This window comes from Protopterus annectens, chromosome 1.part0, assembly GCF_019279795.1.
Source record: "Protopterus annectens isolate FY-2018-M chromosome 1.part0, PAN1.0, whole genome shotgun sequence".
Lineage (NCBI taxonomy): Eukaryota > Metazoa > Chordata > Ceratodontiformes > Protopteridae > Protopterus > Protopterus annectens.
The window spans coordinates 1,724,521,009-1,724,543,234 of NC_056725.1; the positions used below are offsets into that span (position 1 = coordinate 1,724,521,009).

Below are 22,226 nucleotides of genomic sequence, written 5' to 3' on the forward strand. Positions count from 1 at the left end.
ATCTTGCAGATTTTCTATTGGATTTAGGTTTGGGCTGTGGCTGGGCCATTCCAAAACTGTAATTTTCTTCTTATGAAGCCATTCTTTTGTTGATCTGGTTGTATGCTTGGAGTCATTGTCGTGTTGAAAAGTGAAATTCCTCATCTTCAGCTTTCTAGCAGATGCCTGAAGGTTTTGTGCCAAAAGTGACTGGTATTTGGAACTGTTCATAATTCCCTCCACCTTGACTAAAGCCCCAGTACCAGCTGAAGAAAAGCAACCCCAAAGCATGATGCTGCCACCACCATGCTTCACCATGGGGATGGTGTTCTTTTGGTGATGCAAATTATTGTTTTTGCGCCAAACATACCTTTTGGAATTGTGGCCAGAAAGTTCAAGCTTGGTCTCATCAGATCATAACACATTTTCCCACATGCTTTTGGGAGACTTGATGTATTGTTTTGCAAATTTTGCTGGGCCTGGATGTTTTTCTGTGTTAAGAAAAGGCTTCCATCTTGCAACCCTACCACACAGTCCAGACATATGGAGAATATGGGAGATTGTTGTCACATGTAGTACACAGCCAGTACTTGCTAGAAATTCTTGCAGCTCCTTCAGTGTTGCTGTAGGTCTCCAGGCAGCCTCTCTGACCAGTTTTCATCTTGTCTTTTCATCAGTTTTGGAGGGTCCTCCAGTTCTTTGCAAAGTCACTGTTGTCCCACATTTTCTCCACTTTCTGATGACTGTCTTCACTGTGTTCCATGGTATATTCAATGCTGTGGAAACATTTTTTGTACCCTTCTCCTGACTGATACCTTTCAACAATGAGATCTCTTTGATGCTTTGTAAGCTATCTGCAAACCGTGGCTTTTGCTGTAGCAGGCAACTGAGTAAATGTCAGGAAAATCCTACTAGGACAGCTGAACTGTATTTGGGCTTAATTAGAGTATCTTTAATTGATGGCAGGTGTGTACCCAAGAAACTGAATGCTGTAATTAAATCAAAAGGTGCTTCAACAAAGTATTAGTTTAAGGGTTTGCACACACAACAAAGTATTAGTTTAAGGATGTGCACACTTATGCAACCTGCGTATTGTACGTTTTTTATTTTTTATACTTTTTCCCTAACAGATTTGTTTTTCAATTGAATTGTACAGATTATAGGTCACATTAAATGTGGGAAAAGTTTTGAAATGATTTATTTTGGTCTGAATTTTTTATATCACAAATACCTAGCTTTTTAACAGGGGTGTGAACCCATTTTATATCCACTGTACAAGCTATATAACTTTCTTGAACTTGACCAAATCAGTGCCTGTTCTGACCCATGAACAGATTGGGACTATTTATGGTAATGTTTTCCTTTGGCTTATTGGTATGGTATGAATTGCGGATGACACAGTTCTGTAATCATTGAGTGACCATTCCTGAAATGTATGCCCAGCTTTTTTTAAACACTTCACTATTTCCTTATGTGAGCCATTTCCTTTTACGTATTTCTGTTACAGTGCTGTTTTGGTTATTTTATTTAGTCAACTTTGGATCTCAATCAATACACAAAGATTACCTCTTCCTAGGAAGAAAAACAAAGACTAAATTTTGCTCCTTGGTGATGATTTTTCTTCAGGGCAGCTTTTCATTGCACCATCTTTCTATGACTGCATCTGTTAGTATCACTACATCTACTTTTTCATCTGTCATAGTTAACTGTGTTATTACTCAAATCTGTCTCTATTTTTCTCACAACTCTTTATCATCTCTGGCAGATATATTGCACTCAGTGTATCTGCCTTGTGCAGTCTGTTGCCTAGACCTTATTTCTCTTACAGATTGCATTTTTGTAAATTAAGTGGCATTCTATTTAACCTCAAAATATATGGTTCAAAGCCTTTTTGGTGTTGCTTTGCAAGGGTGTATACAGTGTCACTAGTGGTTCTTTTTTTTACCTGGGCATTTCTCTTCTGGGCATATGGAGAAGCTCTAAACCCAAAGTGAACCAGTCTTTTCTGTTCTTCAGTCATAGCCTGCATACCATTCTTTCCAACATCTATTTGCATCATAAATGTTTTATTCACATTGCAGTATTTTAACATTAGAGAACCCTTTTTTAAAAGTATTTCAGAAGATGTTTTTGCTCATGGTGCCATTTCCTGTCTACATCTTGCTCTAGTGTCTTTCTTAAAAGTATAGCTGTCTCATACATACCAAGTAAAAACTTTGCAAGACACTGCATTATGTCTAGAAACCAGTGCAGTACTGGTCTTTTAGCCTTAGAATTTGAAAATCTGTTCTGTTTTATGCCTGAGCTCCGATAAATAGCTCATCTGTTAAGCTTACAACATTTTCCAAGTCTTCCATTACTATGAAGCAGCTCTTTAGCATACTTCTGATGCTGTTGAAATGCCAAATGGAAGTCTGAAGAATCATTCCCTCCCTAATTATTTTTCATATGTACCCAATTTGGACTTTGCTTCATCAAGCGTCATCAGCCACAAAACGGGATTTCCATAGAAACTTTGTATTTGACATTCTTGGATTACTTCTTCAACTGAAGAAAATGTATGTGTTCTCCTTTTATCACTTTATTCAAAATTAATTTCTGTTAGTTCTGATTTTTAATTGCATCTAAGCTTTCTCTCCACTTATCGTTGTGCTCTACGCTTGAGAGCTGCTGATATTTTTGAAGCACATCTTACTGTCATAGCATCAGAATTTATTTTATATGATGCTGAATTGGTAATCATTTTAAGAATATACATGAATCAGAGTAGCTTTGTAGGATATCATTGGTATTGTGCATGGTGGTGTTCTCTGTGGACTGTCAATCTTCTAATAAGGTGCTGTCAATGAGTTCCTATCACATAGTCAAACTTTTACAAGTTCGGACCTCATATGGTCTAGAGTCTAGACCATAAGTTTGAATTTGTAAAAGTTAGAGTGTTTCAGTGGAAATCTCCATAAGCGGAGGTTTCCATTTTGTTCAATGGGGTGCGATCTTCGAGTTGGTATATTTAAGTAGCGGGGGGTGGGGGCAACCCCCATGTGGGTGGTGCAGGGGGGATTGCCCCCTGCTTAAAACAGTTTATTTTGTTTTCCATTTTTTTTTTTATCCCTAGTCGAAGTTTTGTAACTTGGAACATAATGGTACAACATTACTTGTTTGAAGTTATAAGACTTCAACTATGTGATATAGACCCGCTGTAAATAGCGTATATGTCTTGATGGGTTTATTGTGGAAAACCAAGTGGGCTATATATAATTTTCACTCTTTAAATATGCGCGTGTGTGTGTGTGTGTGTGTGTGTGTGTGTGTATTTCTGTCTCTAACAAATCATTGAGATCTGACACTGATGTAGAATGTGGGGATTTGGCATAATAATTTGCTGTCCCTCTGCTACCAAGTGTGTGAACTATTTGGAGCTAAATTTCCCTGAAAAATGATAATCCAGATATGTCATTGTTGTTACCTGCTGTGTTTTTTCACAGCCATGGAGGAACTCCTGAAATCCTTGGTAGACTTCTAGTTGGAGACTAACTAAATGTTGGTTCAACCACAACAACAGTTGGTGTGATTGGCTAATGTTGTTATTGTCACATCAAATAGTATACCCATCATTACAAAACTTAGTAAGGAGGTTGATATTGAGTTCAGTCTACCCAAGAGAACTGGAACACTTCAGAATGGACAAAGGTGCTTTCTTCCCAGCTGACAAGGGAACCATTATACTTGCTATGAAAATTTCAAATAGCAGCTATTAGCCAGGGCTCAGGTAACTTTGAAAGTATGAGCCATATAGTTTTACAGTTGGAGTTCCAGCCATACAGTTTTACAGTTGGAATTCCAATACTGACAGGCTGGTAAGAATGCATATGAGTCATTGTAGGCTTGTATCAAAGCTATGGTTAGCATACATTTGTAACGGTAAAATGAAGATGTTTGAAATTCTAGCAGTGGACAGTTGTAAAACAGTATTACATAGTAATATAGGAAAATAGATACTGTAAAGTGATCACAAGAGCTGTGACAGAGTAGTCACCTTAGTTGAATGCTTATTAGTTAATGACACATTGCTTGTAACTGAATTGTGTTTCCAAATCTAAAGGTATAGTAAGGAATGTGTAGTCTTCTATGAAACAAAAATTTTCTAATGATGAGCTAATTTTTTTAGATGTAGAGGGAGTGGTGACATAGCCAGATTTTATGCGGTAATATTGATGAGAATGCTAGTAGTAAAACTGTGAAAACTGATATGCATGCTGCAAATGAAACGTTTCCTCTGGAATGTGATACAACTGATCAAGTTAGCAAATTGCTGTATATTTTTGGAAGGGAAAGCTCATACTTTACTGGATTCTGGAAGCATGCTTACCCTTGTCAGGGGTTCCTTTGTATGTAAGTATAAGGTTAGTAAATAAAAAGTGGAGGTGATTTATGTCAATGCTGATTAAAAAGAACATCCTACCACACATCTAGACAATCAAACAGTTCTAGGGAGTACTTCTGTTTCCAGTAAAAGTGGCTCTTGATATAAAGATCTTCCACTTTTTAAGGCACTGAGAAAGATGTGGGACGAATTGCCATCTATAGATGTAGTATGGGTGGTCAGTAGTCCTAATCAGAAAGATGTGAAGCAGCAACTTAATGTACTCATTCAACATAAGGCTGATGGTAGTGGAGAGCAGAACAATGACACTGTTATACAGCTTTATCATCAGAACCAGTAGAATGAAGTTAGCATGGAAGCTAAAAAAGGGTTAAAATGTGCCTGTTGTTAGACAGTAAAAATGAGCTGTTATGTTGCCAGAAACCAGTGATGGATCATTAGAAATGTAATAGTGTAGACATTGTTAGTGTAGGATCAGAAGGTGAACTGACAGAAAACTCTGATGAAAAAATTAGCATAAGGTAGCTGTCTGCACAGAGGATCACAAAATGTGTTGGTACAGAAATGGAGTGGATGAAATGCTAATGAGTAGTAAAAATGAAGTACGTAAGAAGATGATATTCCAAACCTGTTTCTGGTCAAGATGAACAGAAAACCGATGAAAAAGTTAACTGTCAAAAGGCTGGTTCTGATAGCAGAAATGTTAAAACAGCAAATTTGTGTCCAGAACTATCCCGTGTCTCAGTGACAGTATTGTTAGTTTGTTATTTTTATTTATTCTGAGAGAAAGCTGTACCTTCCACCTTAAGACTTAGTTGTTGGTATGCCACATAAACTGTGAAAAAATACACATTTGGAAGGTACACTTTTAAGTATGGCAGGAGAGAATATAATCTAGGTTGTAGAAAAGGATAGAGAACAAGATGCGTCATTTACTTTTTGATCCTATTTTGAGTTAAAAGGTGATCTCCTGTATAGAGTAAGAAAAGACAGAGAAGAGATTAAACACCAACTGCTAGTGCAAAAACCTTTTAGGTCACTAGTAATGAAGTTAGTCCACAGTCAAGTGATAGGAGGTCATCTGAGGATCTATAATACTATGGAAAGAGCAGTAGCCAGTGACTAAATTACTTACTTACTGTACTTATTGCTGTAGGGAAGTACTAGGCTACTGATAATATTTTCAATAACATTTGAATATCAGAGTACTACTAACAGGATTGAACAATACAAGTAAGGAGAGTGTTACTATTTAAGCTATTTGGCAGATGTTACCCTTAGAAATGCAGAAAATGTTTCTACTTGTAAGCGCAGGATTTCTTGTCAATGATTTTGGCAAAGAACTTAAATATAACTTCGACATTTGTAAAAAGAAACTTGATTGGAGAGGTGAACATTTACCATGATTGATATGTAGGTGTCACAGATTGAATTCAGTGTGTGTGTGTTTATATGTGGAAGACATCACAGAAGCATTTTCTCTTTTTTTTTTTTTTTTTTTTGTATGTAGGGAGCCCTTGTGAGTGCCTTGACAGATAATAGCTTGCACCTCTGGAATTTGCGTCAGAAGAGACCTGCCATATTGCATTCCCTTAAGTTCAGCAAAGAAAGGTAAGAAGTAATACTTTGTATTAACATTTTAACTGTGCCCTTTATATACTACCTTGTGTACCCAATGATTATTTTTTTTTCTGAAACATTACGGTTCAGAGCTCTCTGAAGTCCATCTAGTTAGTTTTGAATTACTTCTTGTGCTGACCTTTTCCAGTCATTGCTGTTACTTCAGTGCTGTGCCCTGCATCTTTACGTTTCTAGGTGTTGAACTCTGCAGACTATTTTACCCTCTACTTCTGTTCTTTTGAAGTTTGGATTTCTGATAGAGCTGTTATTTAAGGTATTTGAACTTTTTTATGCTCAAGATATAATGCCACTTTTACGTTGGCAACAAGGTCTAAATCATCAAAATAATTCATGCACTTGCATCAACCTTTGGAGTGAGAGTTGAAGAAGAAATGACTGTAAAGAAATAGAAAAGTTTTTGTGGCAAATTATATTAAAACTGAAGGCAGGAAAGGGACTACAATTATTTTGGTTTGTGGAGCAGAAACCTGTAGCTTTGGAAAAAAATTGAAAAAAGACATGCATACAGGTAATAAGATTATTGTAAAATCATTTTAATCCTAAACCTTGTAAGGTACTAATGGTAGAGCTTTCAGTCTGTTGTTAAAAAAAAAAAAGCTCTGATGAACCATGGTTAGGATTAGGGAGAGATATTACAGCAGATGCTGAGCATTAGTTTATGGAGTTAATGATCGCACAGAATGTTGTCATCAGAACGTAGTATGACATCTGAAGGGTTCTGTTTAGTTCAAACAATTGGAAACAGAATGTCAAATGATGTGTTTGCAAGAATGTATTCATCTGAGTTAAACCTTGTTAAATGTGCATGGATAAACAGGATATTTGGTTGACCGCCACCTACTAACTCTTAGACTAAAAAACATGGGCTTAGACACTCAAGCTCTTAAATGGTTCCAGTCCTACTTGAGCAGTAGGCAACAGGCAGTTCTATGGCAAAACAAACTCTCCACCCTCCTACCCAACACACTGGGAGTTCCTTAGGGCTCCATACTCGGACCTCTCTTATTTTCCATATTTATCACTGAACTCCACACTGTCATCCCAGATGCTAATTGTATCCAATATGCAGATGACTCCACCCTGATCTGCTTTGCCACCTGTCAGTCATATTTACAAATACTATCCCAGACTACTTTCAGTACTGTCGAAAAATGGCTAACAGACCGTCACTTGATCCTAAATCCAAACAAAACTAAGCTACTACTGTTTTCCCCTACCCGCAGGTCAACTATACCATCCTTCTCCATAAAGTCTAACAATGGTACCATAATCTCCCCAGATACCTACACAAAGCTTCTAGGCGTCACTGTAGACAAAGATCTAAAATTTGACATGCATGTCAATCAGACTATTAAAACCATTAACAAAAAACTCAGCTCACTATATAAGATAACTTTCCTAACTCCACCTGCTAAAATAACCATTGCATGCTCTCACCTTCTTTCAACCCTCCTTTATGCTTCCCCTTTATTCACCTACTTAAAACTGAACTTAATAAACTCTCTAGCTGTTATAATCATATCACCCGATTCGCCACCGGCATGACCTATAAGACACACCACTGTAAAAACCTGAACTACATCTCTTTCAGTGTAACCAACTGTTAGTAGCACATAAAGTTCTCTATCAGCCTAATAGTATCCCTGCATTGAAACATGTCATGAAACCCATCAGTAACCTCTGACCACTTCGCTCCTCAAACAGGTTACTAGAACAAACTGTCAAATCCAATAATTCATCTGGAGACTCTCTGTTTGCCAACTATGTTGGTAAAACCTGGAATTCGCTGCCAGCTGATATCACCCTTGAATGCATCTTAAGTCATTTCAAAATAAGTCTTAAACAATATTTTAAATCACACTAGCTATGTCCTTGTTCCAAGCCGGACTAACCCTCCTACAATGTTAGTGTATTAAGTCTCTCATAACTTAACTGAATTTGCATTTTGTGTCTTTAACCTTTATGCAAAATATATATTCTATTGATTTGTTTGTGTATAACCTGCAACTTGTTTTTTTCAATACTTACGTTATGTCATTGTCTGTACCTTGGAGCTTTTCTCCTCAGGCCTCCACTGAAAATGGACATGTATCCAGTTGGACCTTCCCGGTCAACAAATGTAAAATAAATAAAAACATTTATTTGTAGTGTAAATGTAGACAAGAAATATGTAGTACTTGACTTAATTATGCCAAGATTAGAGGTAAGATGAGGCTCAAAAAGTAATAGTTAAGATAGGAGGCGATGAGGAAAAAATGGTGATAGATAATCAGTCTGCAGGGAAGTCTCCAGGAACAGATGATATTTCTGTGGAAGATTGGAAGTTAGGAGGGAAGAAAGTGATAAAGATCAGGAATATTTTGTTTAATAGTGTTTTAAAAGGAGGGAAGCAATAGGATCTTGGAAGAAAGCAGTGGTGGCTGTATTACCCAAAAAGGGTAAAGACTTGTCAGACCAAGCTTCATAAAGACCCATTTACATTTTAAACTGTGATTATAAAGTGTTTATGTCTGTACTAGCTAAAAGAATGGCAAAAGTGTTGCCAAAATCAATTGTTCTGGATCATTGTGGTTTTATGGAGGGGAGGGAAACTTTTGCCAGCATTAATAGAACAATGATGCTCCAGAGAGAAGTAGAATGTAAGAAAATACCACTGTTGTTGGTTCTTGATGAAGAGCATGCATTTGACAGATCAGCTTGGATTTTATTTATACGGCAATGGAAGATTTCTGGATTTCTGGATACAATAATAAAGTTATTTAGGAGGGTATATGAAGGATTGGAGACAAGAATTAAAGTCGGAGGGTAAGTGTTTGAACAGAGGAACCAAGTAGGTGTACCTCTTGCCCCTTTATTGTTTGCTTTATATTTAGAATCATTGGCAAAGAAAATAAGGGACTCAGAAATGTATCAATACATTTGGTGTGGTAGTCAGTAAAAGTTGGCTTTTTTTACAGATGATGTTATTTTGTACTTGATAAATCCAGAAAATGACATACCAGTGCTGTGGAACATTTTGAGACAGTTTCAAGTATTTTTAGGGGTATAAAATTAATGACAATAAAGCATAGTCTATAGTTGTGTATTATCTACCTATTCATGACTTGGTTTAACAATACCCATTTTTATGGGGATGTGATAAGATGAAGCATTTGGAAGTATGTATTAAAAAGGCTAATGATATGTGGAAAGAGGCTAAACAAAAGATAATACAAAAACTAGAAACTCATTTATGGATATGATAGTAAGATGCAAGCAGTGAAAATGTTTAATCCCTTTAGTTTTATATACATTTTAGGCATATTTTTATCAAACACAGGAAAAGTTATGAGCAATGATTAATAATGAGTTGAAAGCATTTATATGTGAGGGAAAGAGGGCAAGAGTTAAGTGGGGTAAGTTTATTCTCCAAATAGAACAAGGTGATTTAGGATTACTTGATTTGAAGGGATATTATAAATCTACACAATTAAGGCTCATATGTATAACATAAGCATAATGTTTTGATTCAAAGTGGAGAGGAATGATGATGAAGCAATGGTGGGGTGTTCAAGAAATAAGGTTAGAGTGGTGTTTTAGATTCAGATCCTTAAGGTGAATTATGACTACCATACAGAATATTGCAGTCATAAAGTTGCAGAAAGTATTTTAAGAACTAAGCGAACAAATAAATTGAGAAAGGAGATTTTGCCAGTAGGGATGACTGCATGTAGTGGGTACAGAAAATAGGCCAGAGGAGGCTGGAATTTACTGGAGGAAACTGGCAAAGGAACCAGAGTATTGGAAGCAAATAACCAGGGAGGAGAAGGTAATAGAGTGGGATGAGGCCAATAAGAAGTTTGGACTGCAGGTTAGAGACAACTCCCCAACTAAGGATTGATATCAGTTGATATCAGAGTATAGGCAAAGAGAAAAATACAGGGGGATCCTAAGTGAAAAGACCTGCTCTTGTAGATTTTTAGTTGAATCTAGAACAGGGACTGCAGTTAAAAAGGGGGTAATTAGTAGGGCATATAAAATATTGAATAATAACTATACAGATTGATCAGAGGAGGTTAGAAATAATTGGGAAGAGAGACTGGAAAAGCAGTTTACAAGGGAACAGTGGGAGGACATATGCATTGCTCCCAAGTATGCAACAAAATCAAGAAGGCTTAGGATTTTTGCTTGGAAGTGTTTGCAAAGGTGTTTTGATACCCCAAGCAGATTTCTAATAATTTTTCCTTGGGTAGATGGCACATTTTGGAGGTGTGATGAGGAATAAAGATGTAACTGGCAACATGTTTTTGGGAGGGAAGGTTGTAATTTCTTTGCAGATTTAAAAATTCCTTAAGGAGTACTGCGAGTTATTGGAAATTGCTGTAACTAAGGAAATTATTCTTTTGAGCTGAGGCCTAAGATCCAAATTGCCTATATATAGTAAAGCCCTAAGTTTAATTCCATTGGCTGGCAAAAAAAAAACAAAAAACAAAAAAAACAATTACTAGAAAATCAAATTCTAAACCAGCTGTATTAGAAATACTGAGTACTGCGAAAAAGATAAAAAAAAATGGAAGAGGTATCTTTAGAAAAGTGAAGGAGCAAATTACATAGAAACAAATGGAATTTATGGGAATAATGCATGCAAACTAATGTTTAGGAAAAGGAGTAAGATTTAAGGAAAGGAGTGGATTGAGTGATTTATGTAATGTTGGACTGAAAGTCAGTTGTCATAAAGAAAGAGAAGAAGTAATGTATAATGTATGTAAATGGAAAATTGTTAATATGGTTTGTTTTATTTTCTCTTAAATGTATGTGTACCTATGTCTTAAGTGGTATTTTAATAAGGGTATTTAAAAGAAAGAAATGTATAGTATTTGTGATAGAATTGGCCACACGGAAGTAGGCCTGTAAAGTAAAACAAAATGCTTAGAAAAAGTCTGCATTAAAATTAGATGAAATAAGACTTAACATGGCAAAGCAAGTGGTTATCACTCAAAGCAAACATTTCCCTTGCATAGTAACCCATTCCTGGTACAGGTGAAGGTAAGACAGTCCTGTGACCTTTGAAGTTCATAGACATAGATACTTAATTGGTGGAACCTTTATGATTCATTATGACTGAACAGAAGTTTAGAGAATAAATAGATTATTTTGCAGCTATCTGAGCTTGTATTCTCTGGATGTGGAAACTGGTTATAAAGAACAAAAGAAACATCACCTTTGATAGTGAAATACACTGGCCTACTTAGCTTTGTAGATGTAGGCCAAGTACAATTTGTTTAAACTTGGGGGAGAAATGAAGCATGTACTCATTCTATAAGGAGGCCCTAAAATGGTTATGAAATGAGCAATTGTATTTTAAAGTCAAGATTGGTATATTAAATGGAGTCTCAGCTAGTATTTATTTTCTAGTAAATGCTAAACCTAGCGGTTTCAGATGAAGGTCTGTTCCTTGTGCATTGAGAAGACGAAATAGACTTGTAAAAGAAAATAACTACCCCTGTAAAATATTGAGAATGCACTACTCCTGGTACCTGTATGGAAAACAGATGAAACTACAAGACTGTTGTAGTTAATAAGTAATGTTTCAGTCATGTACTGTTTTTGGATTAGTGTCCTTTGCCTTGAGTGAAAGAATTTTTTGTTTTGCTGGTACCAGTCTCAAGTTTTCTAAGTCCGGTGTGAATCATGCTTTTCAACTGTGGTGTTTTTTGGATGGTCAGTCTAAGGAGTACTTAATCCACCCACCTACTCTTACATGTTGCATCCAACTCCTGTGGCAGTCCCATGAACAGCTGCCACCATCCATGATGTTTACTAGACAACTATATGTCCTCATAAAAGAAAAAAAAGTTTGCATTTAACCAGTTGTCTTTTTGTCATGTGCACTTGCTATGTTTTAGAGCACTGTAGAAAATTCATTAAAGGGTATGTCATGTTGCATTTATTTGGAAGATATCCTAGTTATTTGGTCTAATTATCCAGAATGTTGAAAAGACTGAAGGATGCAGCTCTACTGAAAGGAAATGTTTGTGTATGTTTTCTGAAGTGTAGGACTTCGTACAAATAGTTGATCCATTCTTCTGATGCCTCACCTGGTGGATTGGAGCTGTGCTTTCTTTAACACAGAATGTCTAATGGTTATGAGAAACCTGTTTTATACCTTGTACAATGATATCTCCCAAGCAGTAGTAGTCACTTTTAGACAGGGCAGGTGTAGCATTATTGTTTTACAATACATACAGACTGAGGTCTGCAGATTACTTTTCTTTTGAAAAGAAACGCATTTGTGTAACAGATTTATTGAGAAGGATGTTCTAAGGTTTCTGTCCACTGTCATCAGAGTAGCAGCATGCATGCAACTACATATGTATATTATGTTGCGGTTTCTTCTAATAGGTCAGTAATGACTGCACTAATTTCAGTGAGACATAATGGCTGACTTATGACCTGACCCTGCCTAAAAGACATTGGTGCAGAGATCCTAAAAAACACATTGAATTCTTACACTGTGTTTAGGTAGATAGTTTGAAGAGGTCAGAAAATGGTAGACGCAAGACAGTTGTCAGATTTTTTCACACTTACGTTTATCAAAGTAGCATAATTTATTTCAACTACTAGAAAATTTTTTTATAGGTGCTAGCATGATACACAACTGAAGTTGTAAAACAAAATAATAGCAGCACTTAGCAGGGATTAGCCATCCTAGAGATTTTCTTGCTTTTCTTGCTGTGACCATTGCTGGCCCAGTCTGTCACTGATTTTTTTTTGAAGTTGTAAAACAAAATAGTAGCAGCACTTGAACCCCAAAGCAGGGATTAGCCATCCTAGAGATTTTCTTGCTTTCCTTGCTGTGACCATTGCTGGCCCAGTCTGTCACTAATTTTTTTTCTTTTACATGGAATGGTGGCATCCCAATATTTAGATCTCAGTCAAGTCATTTCTGCAGATGATTTCCAAGTTCAGTAGAATTTTCCAGGAAATATGCACCATTAACAAATGATACCCATCATGCTATTCTCTGTTGCTGTGGTTATTTGTGGGATATCCTTCCATCAAGCAGCCTGAAGGTCAGACTAACTTCTAGAATTATACTTTCCCCTGGTGGCTTCAAATGAGACCCCTCCCCATAAGATGCAAGGATATTGGGTGATATATGAGGGACATCAGATGATGTCATCTTAAGGTCGTTCTTGCTGCTGCAGTACTGTGGTTGCATGAATTCAAAGCATCGCCAATCTGTCAGTTGGCCTGCTTCCAAAGGACAACTAAGTATCCACAGAGGAATCTCTTATAACCCTTTGTAGCTGTTTTATACAATATTTGCTAATGGCTGGTAGTTAATCAGAGTTAGAAATAGTGATTGATTAAAATAACTGTGTGGTTTGTGAGAAGCAAATTCTGGATAAAGAATTTTGTTCTCTGGGTCCTTTTTGTGTCAGCCCAGAGCAAAACATGGAATCTTGTCCATACTATGCTAGGGTCACCCTGAGGACAATCAGGAGAAGAGCTAAATCTTTCTGGGCATGAAACATTTACCAGTAATAAATGTTCCTCATATGGATCTCTGTTGGAGTGTTCCTTGCTAATGTTACTTCAGCTACAGAAAGCGTGATGTCTAGCTTGATTTCCAGAGATCAACATCATTCCCCAGCTCCCAGACCAGCTAGACTTCCACTTATTATGGGCATCAGGATTTTCCTTGTGTAAAGCTAACATCCAAGTGTGCTATTTTAGGTCTGTCTTGCTACAGTATGTAGTGCATGCACTGTTTTATAGCATTTATAGTCAATTGGTTGGTTTTCAGCCTACTTAGTAGTTCAACCCAGATTAGTGAGATGTTGAAAAGGATTTCTTGTTACTTTTTAATGTCTAGTTGGTTAGCTAAGTCATATATTATATTGTTTGTTATTTTTATTTATTTTTTGCACTCCATTTGAGTATCCCCCCCACACACACACACACACACACACAGCATACCATCAGCTACCTGATTCTACATGTTTTCGTTAGGTGTCCCTGGTATTTCCCCCCAGGGCTTGGATTACATCAGTGGTAGGTTAGTCAGGGGAGGTGGAATAGCCCATAAAACAAATATCTAACCTACTTTTAGGATCCCAACATTACAAACTACTCCATCTCCACACATTTACTCCCCTTGCAGCTAGACTTCATGGAAAAATGTTGTCATACAACCTGAGTCACTACTCACAAGCCACACTAACTCTCATTACCCCTAGAGCCAAACTCCCTAGCAGTGCATGTGCTTTCTCCTCTCAGGCACCTACTCTTTGGCAAGCTATCCCCATCAGTATTAAAGAAATCAACACTTAATCCAAATTCAGAATGCAACTCAAAGAACACTTCTTCATCCAAGCAAAATGCTCCTGCACAACAGTGGATTTTTAGAAAAAAGCCTACATTAAAAAAGGCATTAATTCATATTCCTTATAAGAATGGCATCCTCTGAGGTTAACCTCTCTATCCTCACAAATTGTCCTTTGACAATATTTTTTTTTCACATTTATGGGGTGAACATTATTAAGGTGCAAGTACTTATAGCGAATGTCTGTTTCCTGCAAATCCTAGAATTATGTCTATTAAAGTTGCTATCTCTCTACAGACTAACATCTAGATAATCTATGGACATACTATGTATTTGCCATATTTTATTGCAGTGGCTGCTATGGACTTGCATTCTAATATCCATAATGAGGGTATGCCAAGAAGTTTTCTAAGTAGGAAATATGGTTTTAGATAATAAGGATGTTTATGCCCTGTTAGAAGTTGTTTTAAATAATATTTTTGCATTCTTGAGAATGATGTGTATCAGCAAATAAAAGGAGTCACGATGGAGGCCCCAATGGCTCCTGTTTACATGAATTTAATATTAGGAAAATGGGTAGACACAATTTTATACAAGTTCCCGTATTTAAAATAATAGTGCAAGTATTATAGCCATTTAATTAATGATCTTTGTGTTTTTTTATTCAGAGTAAATTGATAGGATTACAGAAACCTCTAAAAGCTGTTCATGGTACTTCGTAGCTTTGAATTTTACGTGGCAAGTGGGATAGTATGTCCATAGATTATTTAGGTATTACTCTGTATAGAGATACTAAATTTAATAGACTTAATTCTAGAATATTCAGGAAACAAACATTTGATAATATGTATTTGCATTTTAATAGTGCTCATCCCATATATGCAAAGAAAAATATTGTCAAAGGACAATTTGTGAGGGTTTAAAGTTTTTTATAGGGAATGTTTATCCCTCAGGTTAATTTTAGAGAGGGTTTGTAAACAACTTTCACTGATGAGGAAATTCTGGAGTGTAGACAATCTAAGTTTTGCCTTTATTGTGGATTATTATTGTTAACACCGAACAAGGAGGCTAACAGCAATGATTTTCAATTAGCATTGTTGTTAACTTTTCCATGAATGCGGCTAAAATAAAATAACATATTTTTGGGAAATGGAGAATTATTTTGGGCAGTCTGGAGCTTTCTAAGATTTTAGACACTTTGTCTAAGGTTGTGTGGAGAGGGGGCACACATACAAAATTCTTACTGGAGCAAGAAAATAGGAGAGTAGCTCACACCCAAGTGTTTATATAAATGAAAGTTTAAGTGAAATAATTTCAATCAGTACAAGTATATAGATGGTTTTCCTCCTTTCCATGTGTTTCACAATAAATAGATTTTTGGGATAAAAGGACTTTTTTTCCTTTCAGTTGAGGGACTTGGTTGGGAAGTCCAAGCAGAGACTGACAGGATGTATGAACACACATATGCAATCAAAACAGGTCGTGTGAGGAATGTTTTGTCTAGCTACACAAAAAATGTATTAATTTTTTAAAAATTTGCCTTTCTGGTTACTGATAAATATGAAGTGGGTAACAGGAGGGTGATTTCAATAATTTGGAATTCCAAGAATAATTGTGGCAATTTAACTCAGTTGAGATGTCCCCACACAGTTTAAATAAAACTGTTAATCTAATTTGTGTTTTCAGTTTTAATTAGATTGTGTGTGAAAATAAATGTGAAAGAAAGCACTGAATTTAACTGGTTTTGGTGGTTCCTGGACTCTACAGTGACTTTTTATTAGTTTCCTTTGTGAAATTGGCTAATTTTATTTAGTTTGAAGGCTGTAATGCAGATGTTGGAGATTTCCATGATACTGGCAATTAATGAACTCTTCCAGAAAAGCAATCACTTACAGATGGAATTCTTCTGACTTTCCCTGTCCTGCAGAATGCTGGACTTTGTTGGATCAGATGCATCATTTTGACTTAAAACTTTATAGAGTAGATGGTCTTCTTATAAGGTTCTTCTTAAGTGGGCTTCCCTTTTGGATTGAAGGAATAGCTGTGTGCAGTTGATAAGGGAGAGTTTTATCAGAAACATTTTCTTCCTTGTTTCCAAGATGTAATCTGCTCTGTTTTTCTGATGGGTGAATTCAGTATTGTTTATTGATAGCAAGATGTACATAGAACATTCCTTTATTGATTGATATGCTTTAGTAGATTAGACTGGAGTTTAACTAAATATCTTCCATAATTCATTTCTTATAGAATGTTGATGCTGTATATTCGTACTAAATTTTGTCTTTAGTTGTCATTCTTGTCACATCTGTTCATGCTGTTGAGTGCAATGTTTCTTGCATAAAACACCTTATTCTTATATAAGTGGTAGAAGTGCACAGTTTTTGATCTTGAGTGGTTTGTCATGGGTGTTTTCTTCTGTATGCTTTTTACCTCTATGCCAGTAAACCATTGAGCCTCCCCTACTGTTAAGCCCATTTCTCCCAATACTAGATGCCCCTAGCTTCCTAGCGAAAGAACTAAACAGAGGGCCTGTCATCCAGGTCACTACCAACCTCACCAGCATTCTGTCAGAGAGGCTATATTTTCTTCTAAGGCCCTAATACTGTCTCTATTAGCAAATGTATTCACCCCTGTCACTGTGGGGTATCTTACACCCCCCTTGTGTGTATGTGCTTCCACCCATGTGGTAATGATGGTTACCATCAGAAACTTGCTGTTTGTTAAACCCACTTCCCGGTTTCTGAGCACTTTAGGGCTGTGCAAGCCTCCAGTTGCATGGTGATGATTAGCTGACAAGATGTCACTTTTCCTAGCTGACAAGAAGTCACTTTTCTCTCCCCTCAGGGTAGACAAACTAATGTCAAGCCCTCACTTCCAACTGCCTTTGCCCAGCTGTTCCAGGACCCGGTGTGATATTTGACCTAAAATTGTAGTCTGGGCTTTATACCACAGAGACAGGTGTCCATCAAAGGGAATGTGATCTGAACAGATATATCTTTTTATATTTTGCTTGCTGTTGCAAAAGTTGTGGAACATTGGCTGTATTTTCTTTGTGGATTCCTTTGAGAATCTGTGGTTGTTGCTCTGTTTAGGGTAATTAACAGTTCTCGTTGGGTAAAATGTTTTAGTTAACTATAGCTAAATACTGGGATATTTGTGATACTTCATTTGTATTTTGTTTTGAAGGTGTTGCCGACACCCTCTTTCACTGCAGTCTTTTTAAAAACTAGTGAGAGTCTTGTAAACAAGTATTTATTTTATTTTCCTTTTGTTGTTTCTTGCTGAGGATAAAGCAGCAGCACATTTTGAAGGGAGGAGTAGCTTTAGTCTGCTGAACTAACAGAAAGGAAAGAGACAGTAGTTAATCTAGCTTAGAAGTAATAAATATGTTTTTCTATTGTAGTTAGTTTATTTATGATGATGGTGGTGGATAGGTTTTATTTAGAACATCTACTATGTGGGGATTACTTGATTTTATGTAAAGAAAACAAAGGTAATCCACAGGGCTCGAGCAAAGACTGGTATCCCCCCTGTGAACCAGAGGGTGACAGGACTAACAAGAAACAGAGTATAAAGGATTAGTCCTGATAAAATCACTTTAGCTAGCAGATCTAGGAGACTTTTTCTCTCTCTGATACCCTCTCTGTGAGAGGAATAAAGACACCTTGTTGAGGTTTCCAGCAGTTTGTTCAGTTAAGCAGGTAGATAGAGGAGTGTTCTTGTTCTAATACATTACATTCAACAGGTCAGTTATTTAAAGGCAATTACAGACAATGGTGAGGGGCTCCATGGGAGATGGAAAAACTAGGAGCCATTCCAAAAACTTAGAGCTTAATCCCTTATTTGAATATTCCTGAAAGACCTGTGAGGGTTTATCAGCTCAGCACCCTGTGGAACCTCATTCTTAGTTAAAAGGTTTTATTTTTATTTGTAGTTTTAGTTTTAACTATTAAACAAAGCACGACAGCATCACCTTCCCAAGATGTTCAACCTCTTATGTTGTGAAGCAAGTTAGTGATATGAGATGGGTGCTCAAGCAATAAACCGTGAATGTGCCTCAAAAATCAACAAAGGGACTCAAGTGAATAGCAGCAGTCATATTTTTCAATAGTCAAAATTCTAAACAAAAAAGGTGAAAGATTAAGTACTGCACATGCAAAAATACTCAGTCAGCTACAAGTCGTGGTAAGATGCAGAGTTTTCTTACATGTAAGAAGGAAATAACCTCCATACAATTAAAGTAACAGTTTATGCATTTAGTGGTGATGTGGAGATTCTTATGACACAGAGGACCCCATAGATATGATACGGTCTCCTACCACAGTAGTTGGAGCAAACAAAAAAATTTAGTAGTAATAAGAGAGGACTCTGTGATGAGGGGCTGACCATGACTTCTTTGAAGTAGTTAAAAAAAAAATGCAGAAGAGCATTAGGTGGCTCAGGGAGTGCAAATGGTAATGGAATGTCTGAAAATATACTTAAATTTAAATTTGTAACACTGTCCGGTAGTTTAAACAAACTCTAGTCTTGGGGATGGACTGTATGATTAGTGGTATAAAAACATATTGCCAAGAATAAAAACGGAATCAGTCACCGGTAGATCACTCCTGGGGGTAGGACGAAAGATATTAACACAGCCTTACATGTTAGTCAGGGGCAACAACAGATATGAGCAGGTAATAATCGTCTGTCAGACAAATGATAGTGGAAGGTCAAATGAGTTTGAAATCAAGTTTGTTTAGTTAAGCGAGCAAAAAGGTTTTTCACTTGTAATACTGGACATAATCCTTTCCTTAAGATTTCACAAGACTCTGAATATTGTGGCCCATGCATTTACCATTTTAATAACAAGAGAGTTCTTTGGAACCTCTATTAAAAATAGCAGCTTGGGAATATATGAGAATGCATGCTAAAATGTTTTTGCAAAGATAAAGGTCATTTGGTCCACATTTTGAGCAGGATCATGCCTGATAAACTTAATGGAAGAGATTATTATTTTTCTTTTAAAGAAGTTAGATGGGGTGGTGGGTAGGGCAGGAAAGAGCCTACCATATTTTTTTTCCTGAGCAGCGCTAGGAATTTAAATAGTAAATGCCCTTTCTTGGAAACTACAGCTGTTGTTGAAGACTCCGATATAGTTCTTATAACCAAAGTTTGGTTCTCAAACCTAAATAATTAATAGGTATAGTGGCCTTCATAATTATAGAAATAATAGGAATGGAGGTGGAGTGTCAGTCTGTTTAAAAAATTCATTCACTTCACTCTCATTTATTACTTAAGGGGACTGGTGTTGAATTAATCTGTGATAAGATCACATGGAATGGGTCACCTATTGGATCCCCGCAGTCAGTCAAAAGATGGATGGAATTTATAAGAGCACTGTCAGTTTTATTTACTGAAAATGTTGGCATTGTAGCTGGAGATTTGAATGAATTTATCATTGACTGGATGGACTTCTTCTCATGTGATGGGTCCATTAAGTGATATTATAGTTTTAGGTAGTGTGCATGTTGCTATATTCAAATTGTCAATAAAACCGTCAAGGAATCCTAGTATTCTGGATGTTTTAGGTGAAAGAGAAAATTAGGATCTTCTCTTTCTCAATTTTACTTGAACTGTGTGGTTCACATTTCTTTGTGAACGGGGTAATAAGTGGTTACAAGCTGAATAAGAAATGTGTTAGAGAATATGAAGCTTATTATAGAGCAGACTTTCACAGTATTAATTGAGAAAATGGAATTTGGAAGATAGTATGAGGAAGCTAGATATTGCAGATTTCTGGAAAGCTTTTTAAAGTGTCATAAATAGAAATGTGTATAGGTATGTACGAAATGTATACTTAAAGGAAAGAAAAATAGGGTTGATATAGTGGGCAAGGCAGGTACAGACACAGAGAAACAGGAAAATATATTATGGAGAAACTATTAGTCCCATCCATCTGAGTATAACTTGAATAAATGGCATCAGAGCAAAGTAAAATTTAGAAGACAACTTGGAAAGATGTGCTGTAGGTATGACAGAGGTCTTGCAATGCACCATAGATAAAAATAAGTCATTTTCAAGAACATAAGACAGTACGAAGGAAACAGTCACACTTAAAATGTTGAAAATAGTTTAGTAACAGAGACTAGTACCTTACTGAAATTGATTAGAGAGACATTTGCTAGCAATCAGCTGTTAACAAGTACCTGCAATGATGCAGTTGAATTTGAAGGCAATGATATATGTCCTGTATTTATTTATTTATTTTACATTTGTTTACATGAAAAGTCCGACTGGGCACAAGTCCTTTTTCAGCGGAGGCCTGGGGAGAAAAGTTTTCACAGATAACAGTATAGATTTCTGAGATACAGAAGTCAAACTTTAAAACAGTTTACATTAAGTACAATTAGTAAGACAGTGGAAAAAAAAACATCACATCAAATAAGACTAGGATGTGTTCTACAGCTTACATCAATACAGCTAAGTTTTAAGAGAATATGAAGTTTTTATGTTTTTAGCGCTTAGCTAAATAATAAGAAGTATGTCTGCAGGAAGTTATAAACAGAGAATGGGGCTAGAGTACCTTCGTTAAGCTAGGTATGAGAAGATGATGTTAGACTAGCCTGGGGAGTCACAGTTGCATATCCAGTTAGTATGGAGGTAAGTTTTTAACACCTTCCTAAACTGGACTAGAAATATTGTAGCTGTAATGTTAGCGGGCAGGGTATTTCATATTTTGGCCATGAAATTTAAATAAAGGAACGCTCCTGCGGAATTATTGGGCTTAGTGACTTGAAGAAGAGGTTTGTTGTTGAAGCGTAGTACTCTAGTACTGGGTAAGGTAGTACTGTGTTTTGTAATGCAGGGGTTTTATCAGGGTAGTAAAGAAACTTATGTGCTGTTATAAGATGGTTATAAAAGAGAAGATGGGGAAGTTCAAGCCAGTTGAGTTGTTTAAGGGGTGGGCAGTGGTGTGTTTGATTTGGACTATTACTGGCAAACCTTGCAGTTTTATTATAGCATGACTCAAGTTTGGATAAATCTGTTTTTCCTAAGATTAGTGAGTATAGGAGAGGCATAGAGTATTGTGGAGATGGGTTTGTGCTATTTTGGCTCTGGTAGAGTTTGTGAGGAATTGTCTAGTTCTGTATAGAGCCCCCAGTTTTTGTGTACTTTTTTATGGTTAGTGAGATATGGATGTCGAGCTTCATTCGATAGTCTATCTTGACTCCTAGGAGTTTGGTGTGGTTAATTGAAGAAATGGTTGTTTTATTGTTTGATGTTATAGAAAAAGTGTGTGTGGTAGTGGAGTGGTTAGTAGGGTGGAATATGAGAAGTTTGGTTTTGTCGGGATTAAGTATTAGCTGAGAGCTGGTAAGCAATTCTTCCACAGGAAGGAAAGAGGCTTGTTTTAGTAAGTGGAGTTCATGGAGGGTGGAAGAGGAACAGATTAGTTTAGGAGTCATCAGCATATTGGATAACTGAGGCATGTAGAGAAGAAGAATGGAGGTTATTAGTGAAGATGGAAAATAATAAAGGTTCCAGGATAGAGCCCTGAGGAACACCCAGTGTGACTGGTAGTAGAAGAGAGAGTTTCTGTCTCTACTGCACTGCTTGTTGCCTGCCAGGCAAGTAGCTTTGAAACCATGTGAAGGTGGGTTTACTAAGACTGAGCTCTGAGGGGAAACTTTGGAGTTATGTTATGGTTAACCATGTCAAATGGTTTGGAAAGATCCAGAAAGATAGTAGATACATATTTACCATTTTTACGGTGGCTATTAACTGTTTGACAGAAAGACATGAGGGCTGTTGTAGTGCTGTGATAAGGTCTGAAACCATGTTGGGTATTTGTGAGGAGGTTCTGTGTATTAAGGTATTTCATGAGTTGGGTATGTACACAAATCTCAAGTATTTTGGACAGTGGTGAGAGTA

The 22,226-nt window shown here is 36.6% G+C and overlaps 1 protein-coding gene across 2 annotated transcripts in view; it reads left to right on the plus strand.

The window, feature by feature from the left end:
- Positions 1-22,226, plus strand: part of STXBP5 (syntaxin binding protein 5) — a 3,006,986-nt gene that overhangs the window by 613,840 nt on the left and 2,370,920 nt on the right. For both annotated transcript variants that reach the window (XM_044068842.1, XM_044068850.1), the window contains exon 4: positions 5,874-5,974. In XM_044068842.1, the coding sequence (XP_043924777.1) occupies positions 5,874-5,974 (101 nt within the window). The remainder of the gene's footprint in view (positions 1-5,873; positions 5,975-22,226) is intronic.